Here is a 23,144-nt window from a genome sequence, read left to right on the forward strand (position 1 = left end):
ACAAGGAATGGCAAGCAAACTAGGTTGGAGACTGATGTTTCAAAGCAGGAAATTAAAAAGTAAAAAAAAAAATAAATAAAAAATAAAAAGCCTGCCCTAGAAAATTTTGTTTTCACTGGGTTTCTAATTTAATTGTGAACTGAGGTGTGGTTGTCATTTGGGGAAGTGGCTGTGTAACTTAATTGACATTTCTGCATCCTTTGTGTTTGTGACTCATAGATGCCGGCTTGAGTCATCTTGTAGTGGCGGGCTGGAGGGAGCTGCTGCTGCTTTTGTGGGGAAGTGAGGTGAGGGCAGTGCTGGGAGAGGGAAGAAAAAAAAGAATTTTTCATGTAGAATGAATAAAAGATGTTAAACTGAGACAACTCCTTTTCTTCATTTTAAAGGGGGTGATTGTTGTGACCTGTCTCACCAAAATCCTTTGTGCTGGTTGGAAGAGGAGGAAAAGACTGGAAATATCTGCCGCATTCTAGGCAAGCTTAGCTGGAGCAATTAATTGACAAAGCCCTGCAAAATACTAGGGTTCCAGATGCGCACCTGAGCTGTTCCCTTCTACCCTTTACAGTTTGCCAAGCGTATTTTCTTGTTTAGCCACCACATTCCATTGTTTTTTAGGAAAAAAAAAAAAGAACCCAAACTGAAGATATTTTTTTCTCAGCTACAAACGTTGATACCACATTCAAGCCAGGAGCAGGAGAAAAAGGAAGCCGAGTTCCATTCTTGGTTTCACAGTTTTGAGTTTAACCTCTCCAAACGTGTGAAGCTGGATATCAAAGAGCAGGAGCGGCTGCTGTAGGATGATCTGGCTGTAGGGCTCGAGATATTTTTTTTCACTGCACCATTTCATTTTCCTCCCTACTTAGGTCGAAATGGTTGGGTTGTTGTTTGGTTTTGTTTTTTAACCCAAAAGCTCTTCTGAATTGTGCAAACTGTGGAACACCTAAAAGGGACTCCTCTGCTTTTTTTCTTTCCCCTTCTGCTTTTTTTTCAAACTCAGATGGTGAGAACAGTTTATAACTGATGGCAGTTTTTATAAAATAGCCTCCATCCTGATAAAATGTTACCCCCTGGTGTGTCATTTTTCCAGCTGAACTGCTGGTAGGATTGAGAGATCTTGCACACTGCTGCTTAAATAAGTAGACTACATGCTCTACGAAGAAATCATATTATTTTCTCAAAGGAGAACAAGTAAGCTCAGTGCACCAAAATTGCTTTAAATAAACTTGCAGCTACTCCAGACTTTTTTTTTCCTTGCGCAGCTGCAGATGGTACAGTCTATCAATCAAGCTTTCCCAGCTTTGAGAATCTGCCACTGAAGCTGTCTCTCCTCTGTGCTGCGATTACATTTTCATCTCTTGCAGAGCTTTGTAGCTCAGATACGCTGTTGCTGCTAATCAGATTGTGCTTTTGGGCTGCAGATAGCTTTCGGGTTTGCTCAGATATATGTGTATTAAGGTCTTTCAGTAATTTGTTAATTGAATGTGCTATTCACTTGCAGTCATTTAGCTGCATCATGCTTTCAAAATGCAAGAATACTTCAGGGAAATTAATGCCTGCCTTATCAATGGAGTGTGTGGAGTTTAGGCTGACAAGTGGCTTACAAAAAGAAAGGGAAATACATTGCTGGCTGGTTTTTGCCATCCTGGTGGTTGCAAATCTTGTGGTAGTGAATGGAGGTAATGCTGCGGGTGGTGGGGAGGCTGCAAAGCCTTCCTCAGCCCGGTGAGCTGATCTGTCAGCTGCCAGCATGTGTACAATACACGATCAATGCTTCTATCTGCTAACAAAGAAACTCAGTGTGCACAAACACAACATACTCTGAGCTGAGTTATTAAGTAGTACTTAACTCTGCCTCTGAGTTCCATGCTCTTGCTTTTCTGGAGACAGTCTATTATATCAGCATGTTGCCTTGCAACATTCTGGTGCAAATTCTGCTGTATGTTCTTCTGAGGCAGTCTGTGCTGTCCCTTTGCTCTTTTTATGACGCTAATATTTCAGCCAACCTTTGGTGTAAAAGTGTCTTTTTATGCTTCTTGCATTTTCACGTATCCCTGCTGGACATAATGAAAGTGGAAGTTGCTGATCTGTTGCTAGTTTGCCCCATCCTTGTCCCAAGATGTCTGTAAATAACTCAGGTCCAGAGGCGGCAGGTGCAAAGCGAAGGGAGGGGATGAGCGAAGGCTGAGAGGAACTGTGGTTACAAGCACCTGCATTGCACTCAAGCAAAGATGAGTGACAGCCAGAACATCAGACTTTAAAGTCTGTTCGATATCTTTTTAAAACCTTTTTGGACTTTAAAAATGAAAAAAGGGAAAAGTGCAGCTTCCTCTTTGGCACCACTAGTTAATATCTCACTGTAGGTACCCTCCAAAGCTGTGATGAAATATGAAGTTAATACATCACTAGTGAGCTTTCAGTCAGAATGATGTATTAGTCAAAGTGGAATTAGCTAGAAGGATCAATGCATACCCATTAGTCTATTTAAAATAATCATTGGAAGACTCATTAACTTCTTTTTTTTTCCCTCCTCTCTTCAAACAACATAGTGAATGAGACATCTAGGAACACCTCTTCCACCAGCATATGCACCTCTAGCTTCAGTATATTTTCATTCATAGCAGGATTATTAACACCTGAAGGCCAAAACTGAGATTTAACTCAACAAAATTTGCCTTCAAATCACTGAACCTGAAACCAGTTGCCAGGGGCAAGGGCAGACTCAGCTCTAATGCCAGCATAAGGCTTAGTGTCACATCTTGCCTGGGTACCTGTTATTCTCTCTGATTTTACACATCAACAGCAACTTGAAGTATTAAGGGGGCTGTTTCCATTTCTTGGTTTTCCCTTACAAATATATTCTGCAGAATATACTTTGGGCAGTCCATTCATTTCACGGCAAATGCTTTCTGTCTCCCAGCTCACCTCTGTCAGGCTGCAGGCTCTTGGCCAGATTTGTCCTTTCGCATCAACTCGTATGGGAGATGTGCAATTATGGTGTATATGGGGGAGATGGAAGAAAATATCATCTGTTGAGGAACAGGAATATATCATTTTTGGATCATTTAGTGCTTGTGAAGGTGAAAAACTGTGTTGGGAGCTCTGTAGGCATTTTCTTAGCTTCACAGATTGCTCAGTGCACTGTGGTGTCGACCAGTATCTCTTCTTGCCATCAGCTCTGCTGAAAAGGTCCAAGTAAATATTTCCTACTGTATTTCAAAGCAAAGCACATGTAAACTTTTCATATCTGTTCATCCACATTCCAGAGCTGGCTGAAATGTTTCACTTCCTTTTATTCAGAAATGTTTAAGAACTGAGATATTTATCCACTACCAGATTTTACAATGTGGACTTCAAAAGGGAGAGAAGAGGGAGGTGAGACAATGGACTTTGTGCAGAGCAAAAGGGTGCATACCACAAAGTCAGGATGTGTATCCTTTCTCAGTGCTGCAGGCCAATGCAGAGTTCAAGCATCATCGTTCAGATGGGTTAGGAGTAGGACCTACCCCAGCTGGCTCTGAAACAGTCTGTTCCTGAGGACATGAATTTGAAGAGTTTGATAAGCTATATGCCAAGTACTTCCCCTTTGCTAAAAGTATGTATCTTTTGACTGTGATTAGCTTGGATTTTTTGAAATCCTGTTGCTATGATGTTAAAATGCATACTGTGTAGCACAATGTTTGCATTAATAGGATTCTTTTCATTTCTGTTCTAAAACATTGAAAATCAGGTCCTTTCCCATAGAGACTGAGGACTGGCATCTGTCCAACACTGCTGAGCTGATAAGAGAATAAATTGTTTAACCATGTTGATTGTCCTGAAACCCTACAGGACAATTTAATCTCTGCAACCTAGTTAATTTAGAATAGTTTTCTTTTTCTTCTTAGTTGTTTGTACAGTGTCTTTGGAGACTTGGGTATTTGGCTGGTGAGCTATAGCTCTTAACTGCAAGCTGAATGGGAGCTGAAGGCATGCGGTTGGGGCAATATTACCCCTGACTTTCACTGCTGTAATTGAAAGTAGAATTTGACACATTGGCATCTCTCTGTGTCAGCCATTGTCACTGGCTTCAGCTGCCACGGTTAAGTACGTAGTCATTCATCCTTGGCAGACACCGTCCTTTAGAGCAGAAGAGGATGGTCTCTGGATGTTAATGCCACAGCTCTCTGGGAGCAGCTGGCTATATCGAATTCAAGGCATGCAGATTGTCTTGGCCATTTTACTTAGCAGATGGGTAAGGTTTGATAGATTGAAGATTTAGTTTCCAAGTCAAGGGCCAAATGTTGCAGAGGGAGAGAAAAGTAAATTATATCACTATTCGGAGGGGAAAGGCTCAGGTACTGTATCACAAAATTGTTGCCATTCATTTTCCTTTGACTTGCACAAAATGCATGTCATTGCGCCTTTCACTATAGCATTCTGCCTTTTGAGATGCTTTGCAATACTGTCTGTGAGCCCATTTAATGAGCTTGAAAGCAGCTGCTAAAAATTTATGACAGTTTAATAAGTCTAAATGCCAGATTATTTTTTTTTAACGTAGAAATGAAAATCTCTATTTTTTTAATCCCCCCCAAATAGGTTCTTTTTTTCCCCCCCATGCCCTTTTTTTCCAATACAACATATCTATTTAAACATAGCTTTAAAAGGAGAATGTAATCCTTACTCCTGAGATGTTCAAGCTATTAATATTCACCTACTTTTCACAAGGTGACTGGTACCGGTGATCATTAGAGAGCTTTGTGGTGCTTTCTCCAGCCCTTCTCATTCTGGCTGGTGGGAGGCTAACTTGGCTTTTGGAGAGCAATGGGAAATGGGGAGAGTCTGGCCCTTTGGGTAGGTGTCTTGGAGGCAAGATCTGATGTTGCTGTATAGCCTCTCTAACTGCTTCAATGTGTATTTGAGGGATCTCTTCTTTCTATTTGTTACTGTTCCTAAAATAAGCACTGTAAGCTCAATTTTTTTTGTGTGAGACATCTTTTTTTCCCTCTGCTTTTTAGAACAGTTTCCATCAGAAAGAATGGTCATGGATTACTTATTTGCCTTTAGCATATGTTTTAAATTATATATCATGCGGTATAAATTTTAACACTTCACAGCTCTGCTGGGTTTGTAAAATTCAGGAGGTTCTGAGTTTGTCCTGTAAAATAATCAGATGAACAAAATGCTTCAGCTGGTTAATGTACAGTGGAGGATAGAGAATGAGAATTGTCTGTGTTTTTTTAACTCACTAGAACATGCTTAGTTACTGTCATAGCACAGGGGCTTTCTGCAGAGTAGTACCTCACCCATTAAAGAGTTTTTTTGCCTGTTGTGGCTTGGTGCCCATACCAACATCACGAACCTGGTTGTAGTGCTGTCTGTCCTCTTATCACACTACTGCTCTGCTCCTTTGCTGGAACTTTCCTCTTTGGAGTATTAATAACTATCCTGAGAAGGTGCTTGGCTCCCTGGCCTGCCTCCTGCCCTATAGATTCTGAGGGTAAGGCTGTAGGAACAGAACTTTCAAGCAAAGGAGCAACAGGTTGTGCTGCTGAAAGGCGCTAATGCTGTTGTCGATAGAGTTCATGACTGATCAGCCTTGTTGTTCACTGAGGAATGAATCATTTCTAAGTCCTTGCATTAGATGCAGGAGCTGTAAGTAAATGCAACCTGTCTAGTGTAATGATTTCTACCATGACTTCACTTGAACATCTCTGTTTTAGGACTGGAGAGCAGGGTCACTTGTGCATTACCTTTTCCTACATTGCAAATGCTTGTTTTATTCATTGCATTAACAGCAGGCCATCATTTTACTCAGAATGGCATGTGCACCAGAGAGCGAAGTTACCTAAAGGATATGAGAAACAAAGAGATTTTGCTCCCTCGTGTCATTTTCATCCCATATTTACCCTATGGCGAAAACTCTGTTAGCATAGGCAACTGCTTAATGATATCTCTGTGTTTATTTCCCCCTTGTGCTTAGCATGATAGTTACCTGTTTATTTCTACTGAAGAGGATTACAGGCATTTTTCAATTACAAATGATGCATGCAAGCATTATTTATCCTGTTTGCTGCAAACCTGTAGAGTGTTAGTCAGTCTTGAGCAAAAGCATCTTGTTCAGGAAACAACATTTGTAGTAGTGGTACTGTGGGTATTTTATGGCAATTTCAGGATGGTTTTCCATCTGTCTATTAATACTCTGTGCAGCATGCTCATGGCCAGCAGCATAGCAGGTTTGTGTTTGCATGTGAAATTCCTGTGCTTAAGAAACTGTCATTCATGATGGTTTTTCTGTGTTAGCCTCTTAAAGGAGGAGAGGGAAACTCATTACCTATCTCTTACAGGAAAAAAAAAACCTTTAGTCAGCTTTGGCAGGCATGTAGAATAGTAGTAGAATAGTAGTAGATCAATAGTAGTAGAATAGTAGTAGATCATCAAGTGCAACCTTCTACCAGCACCTCCGTGACCACTAGACCATATCCCCAAGTGCCACATCTACTAATTTGTGCAACTCAGGTTGCATGAAGCCAGAGTGCTGAGACCCAGTTACAGATGTGTGGTCTTTCCCTAGTGGCTAAGGCTTACATGTGGCATGTAAAGACAGTCTGAACAATTCACTGCTGTTTTCCTTTAGGATAGGCTCAGAAGATAATAAAACAAAAAAACCCAAACAAACAAAAAGCCACAACAAAACACTGTTGTAGTACAGATTATATAACAGAAAGATAAAAACAATCTGTAGAAAGATACAAGCTCAAGCTTCATGACATGGAGTCATAAAGAAGGTCAGAAGGACACTTCTTATTCTAGAGACTTTTGTCCTTTTTTCCCTTCTGCCCTCTTTTTTTTTAATCCTTTTTCCCTTCCTTTCTTTTAAGTATCAGCTGTTGTCAGAGACAGAATTCTTCTGTGGATAAATCTCTGATCTCAACCAGCATGGTAGCTCCAGGACAGTTGAACCAGAGACATACAGCAAGGGGGATAGAGCTTGACATTCTGGGTTTCAGAAGCCTCCTTTTCTCTATGAACACAGGCAGAAAAAGGATACAGAGAAGTGAAAGGAAAAAAATAAAAAGGGAAATTCAGGGGTTTGTTGTTTGGGGTTTTTTTAAAGAACTTGAAGAAAAAAAAGATATAAGAAAAGTTGTGCTCTGAAGCCTGAACCATTCCACTAAATGAGAAAACTTTTTTAATGGTCTTGCCAAGATCCTGAAATGCTTGTTGTGAAGTGTGGGAGAGCAGTGTGTGTGTGTGTATAAGGAAAAAAAGAGGAAAAGCATCTGGCAGGAAAATAACACAATATCCCATACAGGTCTGCACTGACATCTCCACAAGTGGTACTTGTTTGCCTGTGATTTTTAAAGAAACATGAGTTCCCACTCCCCATACCCTTGGAGAAAACATGATTACAGATACACTGAGCATTTGCTTTCCAGCCCCCAAAGAGATAACATGACTGTTGATTTCATGCTGCTGAAGAGCACAGCACATTTGCAGAATATGCTATCAAAAAGATTGCGTTAGCTGGGTCTATATAGGCATACCACCTCAGCAGATTAAAGGAGCACTGCCAAGGCTGAGGTTAAGAATTGATCTGCTTTGACAGAAAATCCCAAAAGGAAGAGTTTTAACCTTTAGGATTCTTCCCATCTATTTGCTTTCTTCAAAATTATTGCAGCTGTCACCAGAAATAAAAACAAAGCAGATAAAACACTTTGCAACTGATGGTAAGGAAGCAATAAATAAAATAACTAAAATAAGAAAACAAGTAATTAAAAGTTGTTCATATCCAGTGCAAGTTTTTCTTACAGTCTTGCACTAAATCACTGTTAACTTTTAAAAAATATTTTTAATAGGTTTGGGTTTTTGTTGGTTTTTGGGTTATTTTGAGTGGTATCCATGGCTTGGAAAACCTTGAATAAATGGAAACGACGCAGGAATGTGTCTTGCAACATCTCTGCATTTGTTGTGTTTGCTGTTGATTTGCCAGAAGCCAGACAGAACCTACAAAGTGGGTCATGGGGTTCAATGTACTGTGATTATAATTTATACAGAATCCAAAGTGTACAGAGCACCCCTTTGGGCATATAAAAGTTCATGCTTCAAAGAGTTTACAGCCTTCGGGGCTCATAATATTATTTCCAGTAACATATAAGCTGTGTATATTTCAAAGCTGCTGTTGCTGCTTTCTTAATTTTACTGGATGTCTTGCCCCACCTGATTGTGGCAAGTTCTGGAGTACTGAGATGACAAAATGATCTTCCATTTCCATTTAAAACACCAAACCTAAACTTTGCCTCTAGATGAGCATGGAAATGTGTCTTGAGCATAGCAGGGCAGTTCAAAGGACAAATAAGAAAGAAAGAAAAAAAAGAAAGGTGGCTTGTTTTTGGATAGGAAGATAATGAGGTTTCTAAGATTCCTAATTAGTCATGGGGAGGAAGGATGAGAAGGGACATGCTTGTGCTTCTGAAACTTGGGCAGTGAATTCCAATTTTTGCCTCAGGCCATTAAAATTTGTGACAAAGTACATGTTTTGGATCTGCTGCAGTCAATGATGTCCTCTTCCCAAGATGGTTACTGCACCAGTGTGTTCCCTTCTGGGCACAAGGTCCTCTCTCAAGGATTTCTCCTTTTGTCTCTACTCATTTCCTCGTATGTTAGTTGATACATGGACTGTAAGTGATTAAACTCTGGTGTCCTTCATGACATTGGAATTATGGGCAGGCAGCAAAGTATAGAGGAGCTCTTTTGGATTTGATATGTTTGCCCATTGGGAGAAGTCCATCCAAAAATTGTCAGCATTGCTGATTGGTGACAAAAACAAACAAAAAGAAACTAAAGAAAATGACAAAACCAGTCCCATATCAAAGAGAAGAGGCTACACACCAGTACTTATTTCCCAAAAGTACATCAGCAAGCATCTTGAATAACGGAACATCTTCGCATAGATTGTGAGTTATTCCTTCAATACCTCTGAAGAGGCAAAAGGTTAAAAAAAAATGCATTACTGATTCTAAATTCCTTGCCTGTGTCACAAGTAAGTGACAGAAGTGATGGGTTTAATTTGGAAGTTGTGGACCCCAACAGTGTTAATTTTTTCCTGCCTCCTTCTCCTCCTCTCTCAAGTGCTGGGTCTCATCTGGACACAGGTGATTACAGGATGATAGAAGAAATACAGCAGGATACCAGTTCTTGGTCTGGCAATGCAGCCAATTACATTGTCAAAACTCCAAGATTTCCTCTGGATCCACTCTCAAAGCTTTTTTTCCTTTCCCGTTGTCCAAATGACACTAAAATTAATGAGTGCAAAAATACGAATAGCAGAGATGCCAAGGCCCAACTCCCGTGACTGCTGAAAGGGGTCTGGCTTCACTGATTTCAGTGGCAGCTCCAGATGTATTCCCATATCAGTAAGGGGTGAACTGCTCTGAGATAACTTCTGTCTATCACAGCAGTTTTTCTATATGAAAGCAGAAGTAGATGGAGAAGAATAAGCTTGCTTTTTTTCCCCCCTTTATTTTGGGCTTTGCTAGGCTGATAATATGGCTGATGTTTTAATGAATTCAGAGGGTGCTTTCTTTTGATTTAACCTTCCTTTATTTTATTACACCACGTATCTTTGGCATTTGGTGAAGAGCCACTGTAAATGTGAGAGTTAAGCGGCTTGTTAGATAAGATCTGGGGTTTTTTTTCTTTCTCTCTATAAGATTAAACTGAGACTGTTCTGCCTGATGCCAGAATAGATGTAACCAATCCTGTATCCTTTGCGTGTAGGTCAGTCAGAGGGACAATCCAGCACTGGATCCCATTATCCATGGGTTGAAGGGCGTCGTACATCATGGTAAGTAGCTGCTTAAACTTTCTTCTTGCTGGGAAGGGGAGAAGGGCAGGAATATTGTCCTTATGGGATCAGGTCACCCCTGGAAGGACATGGTGAGCCTGCACATTCCTCATTCACTGATGTTTAAGGGCATTGGAGCCATTATTTGATTGGTAAAGATCGGAGTCATTTGTTACCTGAAAATGGTTTGGGGTTAACAGTAAACAATTTGTTTCTTTTCAGTCAGTGCTCTAGAACACGTAAGTTATCAATCAAACCCCACTACAATATATCATTCATATTAGTACTTCGAAGGCAGCATTGATGCTCCAGTCCTGCTATTTATCTTCTGTTTGCTCTAAAAATACTCCTCTCAGAAGTTTCTATTTGTTTATAAATTATTTGTCTTTCAAATTTAGGGAGCTGATAATGAAACAGAAAATTAACTATCTATGAAAATTAATTAAACTTTGCAGCAGATGAACATCTTTCTAGTGCTGACATAAATATGATCATTTGGCTGTTCTGATGCATACAAACCTATTATCCTTGGACTCGTAGCAGGCACTGAAATAAATATTAATATATTTTATACTTCTATAACCAGTTTTTACTTAGGAATTTTCCTGAAACCTTATCAAAGGTAATGCATCATTAGCAATGACATCAAGATGCTCCAGTTCCCAAAGTACTCTTGTCAGGCTTTAATATAATGATTTGTAAAGTTTTAATAGTCTCATTGTAATTCAAAAGGCATCTGCTGGAATGCTGCTAGGTACTGTAATAAATCTCCGTCCCATCTATAGTGCTGTGATAAAACATCTTTGCACCTTTTCCGAGGATTGTCTTTAGACATTAGCTAGTGCTGCAGAGCTTAACAAACAGGTTTTTTTTCTCTTGACTGCAAACTTAAAACTAGTTGACAGTGTTGGGTTAGAACAAATAGGATTTGGGATTAATTGCTCTGCTTTCAGAGTCATTTAACATTGCAACTGGGAACACTAATAAATCCAAAGAAAGTGAAAAATAGGGTTAAATTATACCGTACCATAAAGTCCTTAATTTAAAGAATATTCCATAGGTTTGGCTCTTTATAAATTGCAGTGTGGTGCTGTGAAATAAAAACACCACACTGAGCTGAAAAACTGTTGTTTTCCACAAAAATAGGTGTTATTATCTAGCTCCCACTGGGTAACAAAACACACTAGCAAAAATAAAGCAAGGACAAATTGGGCTGCAGAGATTTTTCAGTGGCTATATAGTCTGACACTCAAGTCAAGTTGCCATTTAACTGGACCAGGATCTCCTTTTAGCTTTGGCTTCCACCTGCCTTCTCTTTCAGACTTTCACCCCCTTGCAAACACCCAACAGTGTTTTAGCCATCCCAACTTTTACACTGCTCAGAGGGAGCAGTACAGCCAAAATAGCAACCTAGTGCATAATCGCACTGGTGTCTCCTAAGGGTATTACTCCATTCCCAAAAATAATTGTTTGGTAAGGTGCAACATGGTCCTAAGGTTGTGATTCCCTGACCACATAATGATCAGTCCATCTTGGTGCTGCCTACCCACAGCAAAATCTGGGTGGATAAAAGGCATTTATTTTTGTTTTGCTCACAATACCAAAAGGCTGCTAGTGTTTCAAGTAAAGGAAATTGCTTGATATATTTCAATAGCTTGTTTCCTTTTCAAAACATTCAGGAAGAAAAAAAGGAAAATCTTGCTTTCCTTCCTGTTTCAAAGGCTATGATTAAAGTCCTTTTCTGAAGTTCTTTTGGTCGCTAGAGCAAGGGAATTTCCTCCTACAAAGTAGTTGTTCAAAGAAATTGTTCGCTGTAACTTAAATATTGATGGAACGCTCCAGTGAAGAATATTCATATCATCTCTCCCTTTTAATGTTATTATATAGAATAATAGTAAAGATGTGAGCTTTTATTCCAGACACTCTCATTTCTTTTCTTGATGTAATGTGCTTACATCTTATGTAAGCACATTTTTTATGAATTTATCTGAAAAGACTCTTCCTGCCTTCCATTTGGCTGTGCTCAACTGGGACCCTAAGGCAACATGGACTTTTTGGCTGAAATACAGTGAAAAACTTGTGGTACTGGATAGAGTGGTTGGATCAAGCAGGGAACTGACAAAAGGAACTGGAGAAGGGCAAAATTGAAACCTTTAGTTTCTTTGCCTTTTATAACATTTCCCGGCCCATGCTGTTCTGAGGTAGCTATCAGAATACAGGGCCACATCCCTGTAATGCAGAAATCAAGAGCACATATGAATGTTGAGATGATGCCTTGCATTTAAATTAGTCCATATTCATCTATCCTCTGCTGACTGGAGACATCACCGCCCCCTCAGCTTTGCTCCTCCTGTGTGCTTCATTGTACCTATTTAAATAAGATTTTCCTTTGTTGGCCCTTCCAATCCACAGAGCATCCTTTCTGAGTTATGCTGGACAGTCATTCCTTCCTCACAATCATTCAGTTTTCAGAGAGGAGCGCACCCTCAAAAACACTCATCATCGCCTTGTGTCTTCATTTGCCTTGTGGTGGTACTAGAAGGCCTGTTCCTACATGGGGTCTCCACTCGGCACCATACTGTGTAGGGTACCCACACTGGCCTGTCTCCATAATGGTGACACAGCCAATGACCCTCAGTTCGATGTAGGGCTGGTACTGAGGAGTGGTGAGATGGATTTTGATTTTCTTCTTGCATAGCTTTTCATTTTTCCTCGGAAGTTCTTGTATTCCTACAGCGTCCTTCCAGGGGTAAGTGAACAATTAAGTGTCAGAAGGACTTTCCGTGGAAGTGAAAGCAATTTTTGCTTGAGATTTCGTCAGGGATTTGAATTACTTACTAATTTGATGGAACATAAATAATTATGCCCTTCACAGTGTCACCAGCTTAGTAACGATGATAGAGAAGTGCACACATAGAAATCAATAGAGGCTTAGTCGCTGCTCAGAGTTGGCTTTATTTCTTCTTCTTCAGGCATAATTTTGTAGAATCTTAATGCCACATTAAGCTTAATTTTACATGAACGACCATATAAAGTTTCTTAGCTGGAGGGAAAAACCACCAAGCCACCTAAAATGTTTGGATCTATGGTAATGCTTTCGGGTTTGCTCCACATCTCCCTGCCGAACAGTACGTTCCCATCACATCCGCACTCCCCAGCTCCCGCATCCACCCTCACAAAGCATTGTAAAGGCACACGAACGCCGAGGAGGCTCTTTGCAGAGCTGTCAGAAGCCTATTGCTGACTTTAAAATTGCTTTCAGTTTTGTGCTCTGCCAAGGATTTCTCACACCTCACACGCCAGTGAGGTGCCTGCTATGCTCATTCCTGCTTTCCCTGCTGCAAAGTGCACCGTGAGTGCGTGTCTGCCATGGGGCCCGCCCAGCACTGACAGCTGAGAGCGTGCAGCCTTCTCCCTGCTGAAGGGATGGAGCAGGGGCAGGCATGACAGGAATTTTCCCTTGCTGACTTGGTAGCATCTTTCAGCTCTGACTTCAGGAGGTCTTTTTTAGCTTCCCTTCAAATGCTCTTCTCATCACAAAAGCTGATGGGAAAGGTCTCCATCAGTGCTGGTTACGGTGGGATGATGCATGTCCCTAGTTGAAGTTGGCTCGTTACGTAAAGTAATAAAATCACTGGTACCTGGCTGCGCTTGTGCTGCGTATGGGACAGCATTGGTGCTGCAAATCAAACTGTCTCCGTTTAGCAGTCAGTGTGGTCAGCTGAGTTTCCCGAGTGTCTCTCTGCTCCTTGTCCTTCCTCACGATACTCAGGAGCACAGCGCAGGGCAGAACTGCACTTGTGCAAGGGTGGAAGAGGCTCCCAAAGACCTCAGAGAATAATTGTGACTTTGTGGCAAAAAGGGAATGTGAAATACCAGGTTAGGTCTTATGCAGTTGATTTGCATTAAAATGGTTATTAAAGCTTTTGTCTGCTGTGTGCTTCAGCAAGATCTCAGAGGAACACCTAGCAGGATGGAGCTATAGTACAGAAACATTGCTTTTTCCTACTTCTGCTGTCTTTGGTTTGCCCTTTTTGGCACCATTTTGTATGTAAGCCTCTTAGAAATGCTTCTTGCTTGTTCTCACCAGCCTGAAAGGCATTAAAATGAGTCTCCTATCCTGATGTCAGTTCTGGAGGCAGCTCCCAGAGCTGGAGGCTGTGCAGCGTTTGCCCTCTCCAAGCCAGGGCACAGGTGCTCTGCACAGTCCTGTTTCACCATGTAGGCAAATGGTTGACAGAAGGAGAGCAGCCACCCTACCCCCAGACCCCAGGAAAATCTTTCATGGTGATGGAAACCATGTTTTGTCACTCTGTCTGTTCCCTGCGTCTGTTGCCAAGAATCTACACAGATCAGCAGAAAATTATTAGCAGAGCACAAATAAATTACCACAGCAGAAAAGCCTCTATTAATGTCACAAAAATGGGGCTCTTATTCCCTTCCTTGTCAAAAGTGAGCACTGAAAATCAAAGTGCAGCCAGATCAAAAGCTTAGGTACGAAGTGCGTCAATGGCATCTGTTGCTTGTTTGCAAACATGGGGTGGGGTGAGGGGAAGAGAGGAGCCTTTGTTTAGATAAAAAGGAGTTTGGAAAAAAAATCCTGCTTTTTTCTTCTTCCTTTGTATTACTAAAATGCCATAACTTAAGCTCAATATATGGAACAGGTCTCCCTTGAGATGGGCAAGAGGTGTTCAGGGAAGCTGCTGGTGACCACTAAAGTTTCAGGGACTGCTAGGGAGTCTGTACCAAGGTAGAATGGAAATAGAATTGTTTTAATAATGAAAAAGGATAGAAGACAAATATGTTGCACAGCTCTCCAGTTATTCTAGGGGGAAAATAATAATAAAAAAAAAGCCAATGAATAACCTGATAAAATAAAAATGAAGCAATCTAGACAGTGTTAGTTACCCTGTGGATCTATTACACCAGAAGGCATAATAACAAGAAAACACCATTAGCAGCATGACAGGTTTGTGCTTTTGTTTTTAACTTTAACCATAACACCACCTGACAAGCTGTTTGCTTTCTACACCAAATATCCAGGGGTTGCAGAGAAGAGAGGTGAGGGTGAGATGTGATACTGTGGAACCTAATCTTCTAAAGTAAAACTTTGAAGAAAGCAGCAGCCCAATTTGGAACAAGGAAGGCCATCAAAGGGAGAGCAGCACGATGTGTTAAACTGAGAGGGAAATGTGGAGGAGCATTTCTTTTTCCTCAGGGATGATCTGGATATATTCTTTTGTTTTCTGATCTGTTCTTGTGTTCACAGTTAAGAGTAGCCATGTGAAAGAGGCCAGGACACGATTGCTGTGGAGCAAAGGGGAGGAGGAGGGAAGTGGGAAATGAAGATGAGAGCAGAGGTGATAAGTTCACACCTTTATATAGGGCAGCTCTGTGCATAGCTGCAGGGGTCTGTATCATTTAAAAGAACAAATGATGGAAGTGTTGGAAATCTCTGGTCCTTCACCTGTCTGCTCTGCAGAAAGCAGTGCTGGGCACAGCTGACTAAAGACAAGCGAGCTGACGATAGAATTAATGTACTACACACAAAAAGTAATTCAAAGTAACAAAAAGAAGATTGTAATTGTTTAAAGTTAAAAATGAAGGTTGATGTTGAAGGTGAACAAAACGGGAAAGGAGATGGGTGCTTTGTTGCTGGGTTTTGAGGATGTTTGCTGAGAAGAGAGGGGTGATGAAGTCTGAGAACAGGCAGTTTTGCTCTGACTCCACTGCAGCAGCTGTGAACAGCCCATGCTCCTCTGACTGTTTCTGCCTTACTTCACCCTACCTCTGCCAGAATGTAGCTTGTTCCAGGAATGCTTTTCTCTCTAAACATCTTGTCAGAATTTCATTTTGCTCCTATCACCAGAGCCTATTCTGTATTTCTTAGTTTCTGTGTCCTTCCAGACTTGGCTCCATGTGTACCTCTGCCTCAGGGTAGGTTTTGTGAAACCTGGAATATTCTTATCCCAGCCTAGAATGGTGACAGCCTCTCTGCCAAGCTCTGCATCAGCAATGATAAGCATTAGAAGTTTGGAATTTTATTTTACTTCTTTAAAGAGTTAAGACCTGTCATCCCCACCTTTTCCTCCTGAGCTATTTCAAGAGGAGTGGGAATAATTAATCCTGAGACCAACACTGGGCATGGAAATATTCAATATTTTTTGCACAGCAGACTTACCTTTTTTTCCTTTCCTCCTCTTTTTGGTACCACCTACTGGTTGTCTCATATTAAATTAGTCGGCAGTAAGTGTTATTATCTCATTCCCTTCCCCCCCGCTCGCCCCACCATGCTGTGCTTTCGCTGTCCTTGCAGTACCTTAATATTGTTCAGCAGAGGCTCTGTTTAAAAAATAAAAGTGAGAAAAATCATTGCACAATAAATAACAAAAATTATCCTGACTCCAAAGGTCTGACAGAAGCTGCTCTTCATGCTGTATTTACACAGCAAGTCCTCATCTGCTGACCTTTTCAGTTAAAGTAACATATAATATTTGTAATCTCAGCTTTAAAGTCACTACCATGAGCCTGGGCTCGGGCTCTCGTGTGCAGCTTGCTTTAACTGGGGAGTTCTGCCTCAGTGGGTGTGTGGCATGGTGTCCTTTTGATTATTTTTGTGTGTTTGCTTTTTAAATGTTTGAATGCAGCAGCTTTAGAATGACTTGGCTCGTTGCAAAAATTAAATTGGCAGTAACGTTGTTTAACAAATTTGGGAGACTTTCAAAGCCCTTCATATTCGTATTGCAAATTTCGGTTATTCAAAGTGTAGCTGGGTAACGTTTCCACCTATCAGGCATTGCACATACGTTAATTTTGGAAATAAGCTCATTTTAAGATATTGTTTTCAATGCAGCCAAGTTCCTGTTTTCTTACAGAAAAACATGATGAAAGTCCCAAAGCGTTCTGTGAGATATAAATGGACTTGGCATGTAGTTATTTTCTTGTGATCTCTAATCCAAGTTTCTGTTAGATTTAAACAGAGTTTTGATTGCAGATAGTTGTGTGCTGTTTACCTGCATATCTCAAGAACCCTCTTAATCAGCAGTGATTTGGTTAAAATTCTTCAGATCTGTCTTTATCCAGCATTCCACAGAATAGGATTTTGGCAAGTCAGTCCTTGAACTCCAAACATTCAACTGATGGCTCTTCCTATGCTTGTTGGCATCAGCTTGTGAAAACTGCAGTAGCTGGTGGACACCCACTACTGGTATCTGGATTAAGCTCTGCTTGGAAAACTGTTGTGCACAATTCAGCATTAGTTTACATCTAGTGGTGATGCGTTGACAAATAAAGAGCGTAAACAGGCCCACTTTCTAAAGCTAGTCTGCAATTGCTCTGCCTTTGGGTTTAGGCTGTATGAAAAATGGCCCATGGTCCCATGCAAAACAGTAGGGAGATTAACCAGGCAAAGCGAAGGATATACTGTCCATGACTTTTCATGTTGCTGTTAGGGGAGAAGGACCATGAGGTAGACATCAGAAGGTCAGATATGTTACCAGCTGGCTCTGTTAATTGGTTTTTTTGTGACTGTAAGAGTTAAAACACAATATTGTCCTTTTATGGTGTGGAACACTCAGTAGCTTAAATGTCATTCATTGTCTTAATTGCCAGAAATGAATCTGCGGTACTTGCTAATTTTTCCTTTGGAAATATCAGAGAGAACACTATTTTAAGAGCCTTGGTGCTGTAAACAAAGAAATTGGCTGTACTGCATTTAGTGGAGCATCTATAGATATTTCGAGTGCTGCTCTTCCCTGCATTGCCAGGGAGTGGTGGCCATAGCAGTACATTTATTGCTGCTTTCCCAGAACAATGTTCTGTAGCTTTGAGAGGCTATCATTAGGGTCACGATCTCTGGGACTCTGATTTCCTTGTTGCTTATTTTAATGCTTGGGTGCCATCTGCATTGGTGTGCTGAGATAGTAGTAGGTCAGAGAGCAGCAGAAGAGGCTGCTTTGATGTGGGCCTCAGGTTTCTGTGTAAGAACAAGTAGGTGGCTCATAGATCTGTTGTGCAGTGTTGATTGCAGTGGTTCACAGGTATTTGCAGGTGGAAACCTCTTTTCATTGGTACATTTTATTACTTTTGCCAGTTATTTCCCAGTACCTGTCAGCAAATCCTGTCTTGTAGATCATGTAGTTCCCAGCCTTGTTCACTTTCCCCCTTCTAGAAACTCCTTACTCTGCTCAGTCTGTTCCCAGCTTTTCGGGCACAGTTTGTGCCCATTCCCTGAACCAAAAATGGAAAAATAAGAGCTGGTCATAAAAGACAGTGAAGTCAAGAGTTTGATATTATTTCCAAGGTTGTTCTTTCCCATTTGGTAGGAAATATATATACACACATATGAGTGTATGTATATGTATGTAAAATATTTCTACCATATTTAGTGAAAGCTGTTGCTTAGCTTGCAATTATTCTCCGTACAGTTTTACCACAACAATAACTGATTTGAAGTGACTTGAAAATCCCATTTTCAAAACCATCTCAAGCTCTTAGAAAGAGAACTTCATGGCATGTGCTGTTTCAGATACCCCTGAATGTATGGGACATAGACTCCTAAATTTCCAATTCCCTTTTTATTTAAGCTTCACGTGAACTGTTTGACTCTGGTTTCTAAAACTCTGCACTATGCATCTAGATGGAGCTGATACAAATGAATGGTCTCTTTTCAAAAGTGTTAGGCTATTAAAGCATAATCAATTGATTATAATCTGTTTTAGTAGTCACTTTAATCCAATTATATGTTGGTGTTTTTTTTAATTTTAATCTTTGGAATTCATTAATGAAAACTTAGAGCACTGCTTGTAGCCATGAAATATTTGCTCGAGTACGCCCTGCCCTGCTTTAACTGTGTATTAGCAAAGCTACTTCTTCCTCAAGAAACACTCTTTTTTTCACAGCTGACTATGACTTTCCAAATGCTCAGGAAAAAAGCCATCCTAATTGATAACCAAAATTTAATCATAGCCAGATACTTCCAGTTTGCATTCAAATAAGGTATTTCTCTGTCTAAATAAGCTTCCCTTGGTTGATTATTCATATTGTAGTTCAAAATGTTTAAAAATGAAAGACAGAGTTGGATGAAATGTAGACTACTTAATACAGTGTGTATTTAATATAAAAGTCATGCATTATTCATGTTTGCAATTTGAATAACTTTGAATTTAGCATCCCTCTTCTTCATCTTTTCCTTTGATGAACAATTAATTATTAAAATATAATATTGTCAGCATATGGCACAAAAATCCTTGAAAGTGCAAAATGAGCTTCGTTCTCCTGCCATCCTTTGATAAAGGGACACTCCATATTCTCAGTTTCTCATGGAATGTTTGTCCAGCATCTTAAGTGATTCCATCATTCCAAATAAAATGTTAGAAAAGTTAAAAAGAGTTAAGTTGTTAGTTTTAACTGAAACATTTTTTTTCCTTCAATGTAAGAGGAAAACTCTTTTCAAAGTGTGCCTCTGCCTCCCATCTATTCCATGTATAGTCGTTGGCTGTTAATGCAAAGAGGATATTTGCAAGTTCAAACACTTCTTCAGATTCGTAGCGGTCCACTGTGTGCTCAGCTTCCATATGGAGAGAGGCAGTTTCTTAAATAGAAAACCCTTGTCATTTTGCTGTGAGGATGTGTGCTGCATTTGGAAATCAAATCCTGTGACTGAGTTTGCAGGTTTTCTAACCATTTTTTCTTGCATAAAAATAAGCCAATCAAATTAAATACGACCTTTTGCTGTGATTATGACTTCTTGATTAGAATCTCTTTGAACTTTGGCCAATCATATGTATTTTACTATTTATTATCTAAGCACGGTTTGTTTTTATCCCCAGATAGGTTGTGAGGAGGAAAAAAGGTGGTTTATTATGGTTTTCTTTTTTGAGGTGCAAAGTGGGTGATACCTGCTTGGATTAGAAGGAAAGAAATTGTCAGTGAGATTGCAGTATTCTCTTACAGTGTGTACTTTGGCTTTAATATAATTACTTATCTTTTGGAATGCTAAAGGCTATGAAAACATTGCACACCTGTTGATACTGTGTGGAAGAATAGAGGATGTCTGAAGTGCATCAGGTATTTGCACCTTCTAGGAGCAGTGGAAGGAAAAAACTACCCCTGAGTATCAGACTGCTACTCACAGAATCATAGGCAACTCTTGATTTGATCAAGACTTCTAGAAAACTGTGGGATGCTATGGAAGTTAATTCTTAGACTTCATCTTTTTTCTTTTCCTTCTGACTCTGGAAGATGTGTGTGTCAATCACCAGCCTACCTGCCTCTCCACTCTGCTGAACAGGGAGCAGGCTTGTTTAGCAGCTCTGTTGAGATGGAGAGAAGAGTGAATTTCTGCTACACAGACATGGATTCTTGTTTGAGGCACGAGGAATGTAGAAAGTGAAGAATAGAGATGTATGGGAGAGCCTTGCATGTCAGCATGCCCTGAGGCAGTGAACACCTTTGCACAGGCTGAGAAGAAGCTTTGGTCTGTGAGTCAACATAAATTGCACAGGATAAATGCAGTGGGATGGCAGGGAAATTGTCTTGCCTGCAGCTCTTCCCTCCTTTCATTTATTTATTTTTCTTCACAGTGTTAAATATTACCAGCTTACCACTGTTGTTTGAAGCTAAATGCTTTAAGTTCTTAGGTTTGGATTTCAGGCTGTCCAAGGAGCTTCTCAGAGCAAAGAGTTTATCCCCCAACCATTGGACCCTGGGAAGACACTTTCTGGATTAGGGAGAAAAGGTCTTATCCCTGAAACATACTTTGGGTGCTGTGCTGACTGCATCTAACAGCACCTCTGGTAATGCCTGTGTGGCCAGATGCAGGCAGTCCTAAATGAGCATGCTCTGGGTGCTACTTCAAGTACCTCACTGAATTTCTGAAGTGCCTTTCAGCAGTGCTCCTCAGCTCACACCCCACACACACACTTCCCCAGTTGCCCCCGGCAGCTCCCAGAGGAGTATGTCTGAGCAGCATTGCTCTGCCTGCTCCATCTCAGCAGCACACAGAGGGACTGATCCCATTCATCCCTTTGCCCTGCTGGTGGGAATGGGATGGGTTCACTATGTTGGTGGGGAAGCAGCAGCAGGCTGAGTCTTGGTAAACCCTCACTGCCATCAAGCTGAAGAGCCATTTCCTGAGTGCTGAAACCACTGAACACGGTGTTATTTCTATGATAACATAAGCCCATGGGATAACGAGGGCTTTTCACACCTGCACACATTCAAAATAGGAACGCTGATGTTCGGTATGGGATTGACTAGCATTTTGGCTGCTCTTTTAATAATCAGCTCTTACAACTCTTCCTGATAGGCTGTTTTCCTCTTTCATTGTATATATATATATATATATATATATATATGATAAAATATGTTGTTGCCATTACACCTTGTTAGGCTGCCTATCAATGTGATGTCTGTTTTAAAGACACATTAAAAAAAAATAAATGTGTAATTCTACTTGTCAATCTTCCCTGCAGAGAAGGAGACCTTTCTGGATCCCTTTGTGCTGAGGGACCTTCTGCCGACATCGCTGGGGAGTTACTACCGCTACGCAGGCTCTCTGACGACTCCTCCCTGTAGCGAGATCGTGGAGTGGATCGTTTTTCGGAAGCCTGTTCCTATTTCATACCATCAGGTGTGTTTATTTTGTTAGTGAAGTCCATCCCTTGGTTTGCCCTCTTCAAGGCAGTGTTTTCAAAGCCTGCCATTTTAATTTTAAGAACAAAAATGTTTCTGTTGACAATAAAGGAAGTGTCGGTGATTTATTTATTTTTTTTTTGTCTCTTAAGTAATATTGTTTCTGAACATGAGCCATCAGTCCTAAGAAGACAGTACAACATGAAACCCAGTTTCCTCTCAATGATTTATTGGGTATTGTTTTTGTTAAGATTAAATTAAGCTGTGATGTAAACATTTACATGGAGTTCCTTTTTATTCTTTGTAATTGAAACTTTCCTTTCAAAGTGAAGTGAGTGATTTCAGTTCTGCTCAGATTTAGTAATTTGAACTAATTACATTAGAAAAGACATCTTTCCATTAATTCTCCATGCTTAACTGTTTTTATAACACAGTAAAGCTGCCATTATGTGCTCAAAGAGCTGGTGCACAAATCTTTAAAATTAGCACACAGCAGCTTTTAATGCAGATAGACACAATGTCTGGGATTTGTCTGGAGAGGAGCACTCCCAATAAAGCAATGGCTAGATGGAGTCAGATGTTTCCCAGTTGAGGGTATTTTGACATTGGAAGACTGTTGTCTTTAGAAAGCTATCCTGCTGAAGTTAGTTTTTCCTTTTATTCATCTGGGATAAGCCACTGAAAACAAACTGTTTTAACACATTAATTGTGTAAAGCAAAAGGGCATAGTTCACTGGGTCATCCTAGCTGACAGATGCTGGTTCTCAAAGACTGCAAAGAGATGAAAAAAGGGATCACCATGCCCCTGCTCCAGACATTTTTTCCTGTTTTCTAGATCCTGTTTCTTCTCCCATAGACTCTTTCATCTTTTGTTTTTGAGTGCTGTGTTGGAGGTGGTGGAGTCACCATCACTGAAAGTGTTTAAGAAGAGGCTGGATGAGGCACTTGGTGCCATGGTTTGGTTGATTAGATGGTATTGGGTGATGGGTTGGACTTAATGATCTCAAAGGTCTTTTCCAACCTGGAGTGGTCTATTCTGTTCTGTTCTGTTCTGTTCTATTCTATTCTGTTCTATTCGGGGCCATCCTGGAGTCGAAGGACATGGCAGGATTCACATGTCCAGCCACCTGTGCTGGTGTTATTTTGCCTTATTCACAAAAACATGATGCTACTGCTCATGCTCAGCCTCTGGTCAGCAGGAACCCTTTTGCTAGAGGCTTTTCCCAGAGTGCTCTCTAGCAGTGCTGGGCACATGACGTGCTCATGCAGCCGACTGCTCTGGCTGAAGCGTGGGACTCTCTGCACATGGTCCCGCTTGAATCAGACCCTTTGTTTTTTTCAGGCTATTTCTGTGATTGTCGAGATCATTTTGAATTCTGTCCTTGCCTGCAGGATACTTGCAATCCCTTGTAGCTTTTCACTACATCAATAAGTTTACTGTTTATTATTTGGTGGCTGCGAGGCCTGGCCCACACTCAGTTTTATACACTGTATACACATCAGGTGGGTCACGACTTCTTTTTTTCTTTCTCTGTTTTAACAAATGCAAATAAACTGGTAAGCACCAATTATGGCCATCACTATAATGGTGTAAAGGTACTTTATCCTGGTATAGCTTCTTTTCTGTGCTGCACAACAGTAGCTGTGCCAAGTCAAGCCTTTAAAATTTGGCGTTGTGCTGCTTTAT

The 23,144-nt window shown here is 40.6% G+C and overlaps 1 protein-coding gene across 1 annotated transcript in view; it reads left to right on the top strand.

Annotated features, from left to right (window-relative positions):
• The window catches only part of PTPRG (protein tyrosine phosphatase receptor type G), a 427,661-nt gene that overhangs the window by 298,004 nt on the left and 106,513 nt on the right, over nucleotides 1–23,144 (top strand). The window contains exons 6-7 of the mRNA XM_068154239.1: nucleotides 9,757–9,823; nucleotides 21,298–21,455. Coding sequence (XP_068010340.1) covers nucleotides 9,757–9,823; nucleotides 21,298–21,455 — 225 coding nt within the window. The remainder of the gene's footprint in view (nucleotides 1–9,756; nucleotides 9,824–21,297; nucleotides 21,456–23,144) is intronic.

Source organism: Melanerpes formicivorus, unplaced genomic scaffold (assembly GCF_026170545.1).
Source record: "Melanerpes formicivorus ecotype bairdi unplaced genomic scaffold, bMelFor1.0.p_v2 SCAF_28, whole genome shotgun sequence".
NCBI lineage: Eukaryota > Metazoa > Chordata > Aves > Piciformes > Picidae > Melanerpes > Melanerpes formicivorus.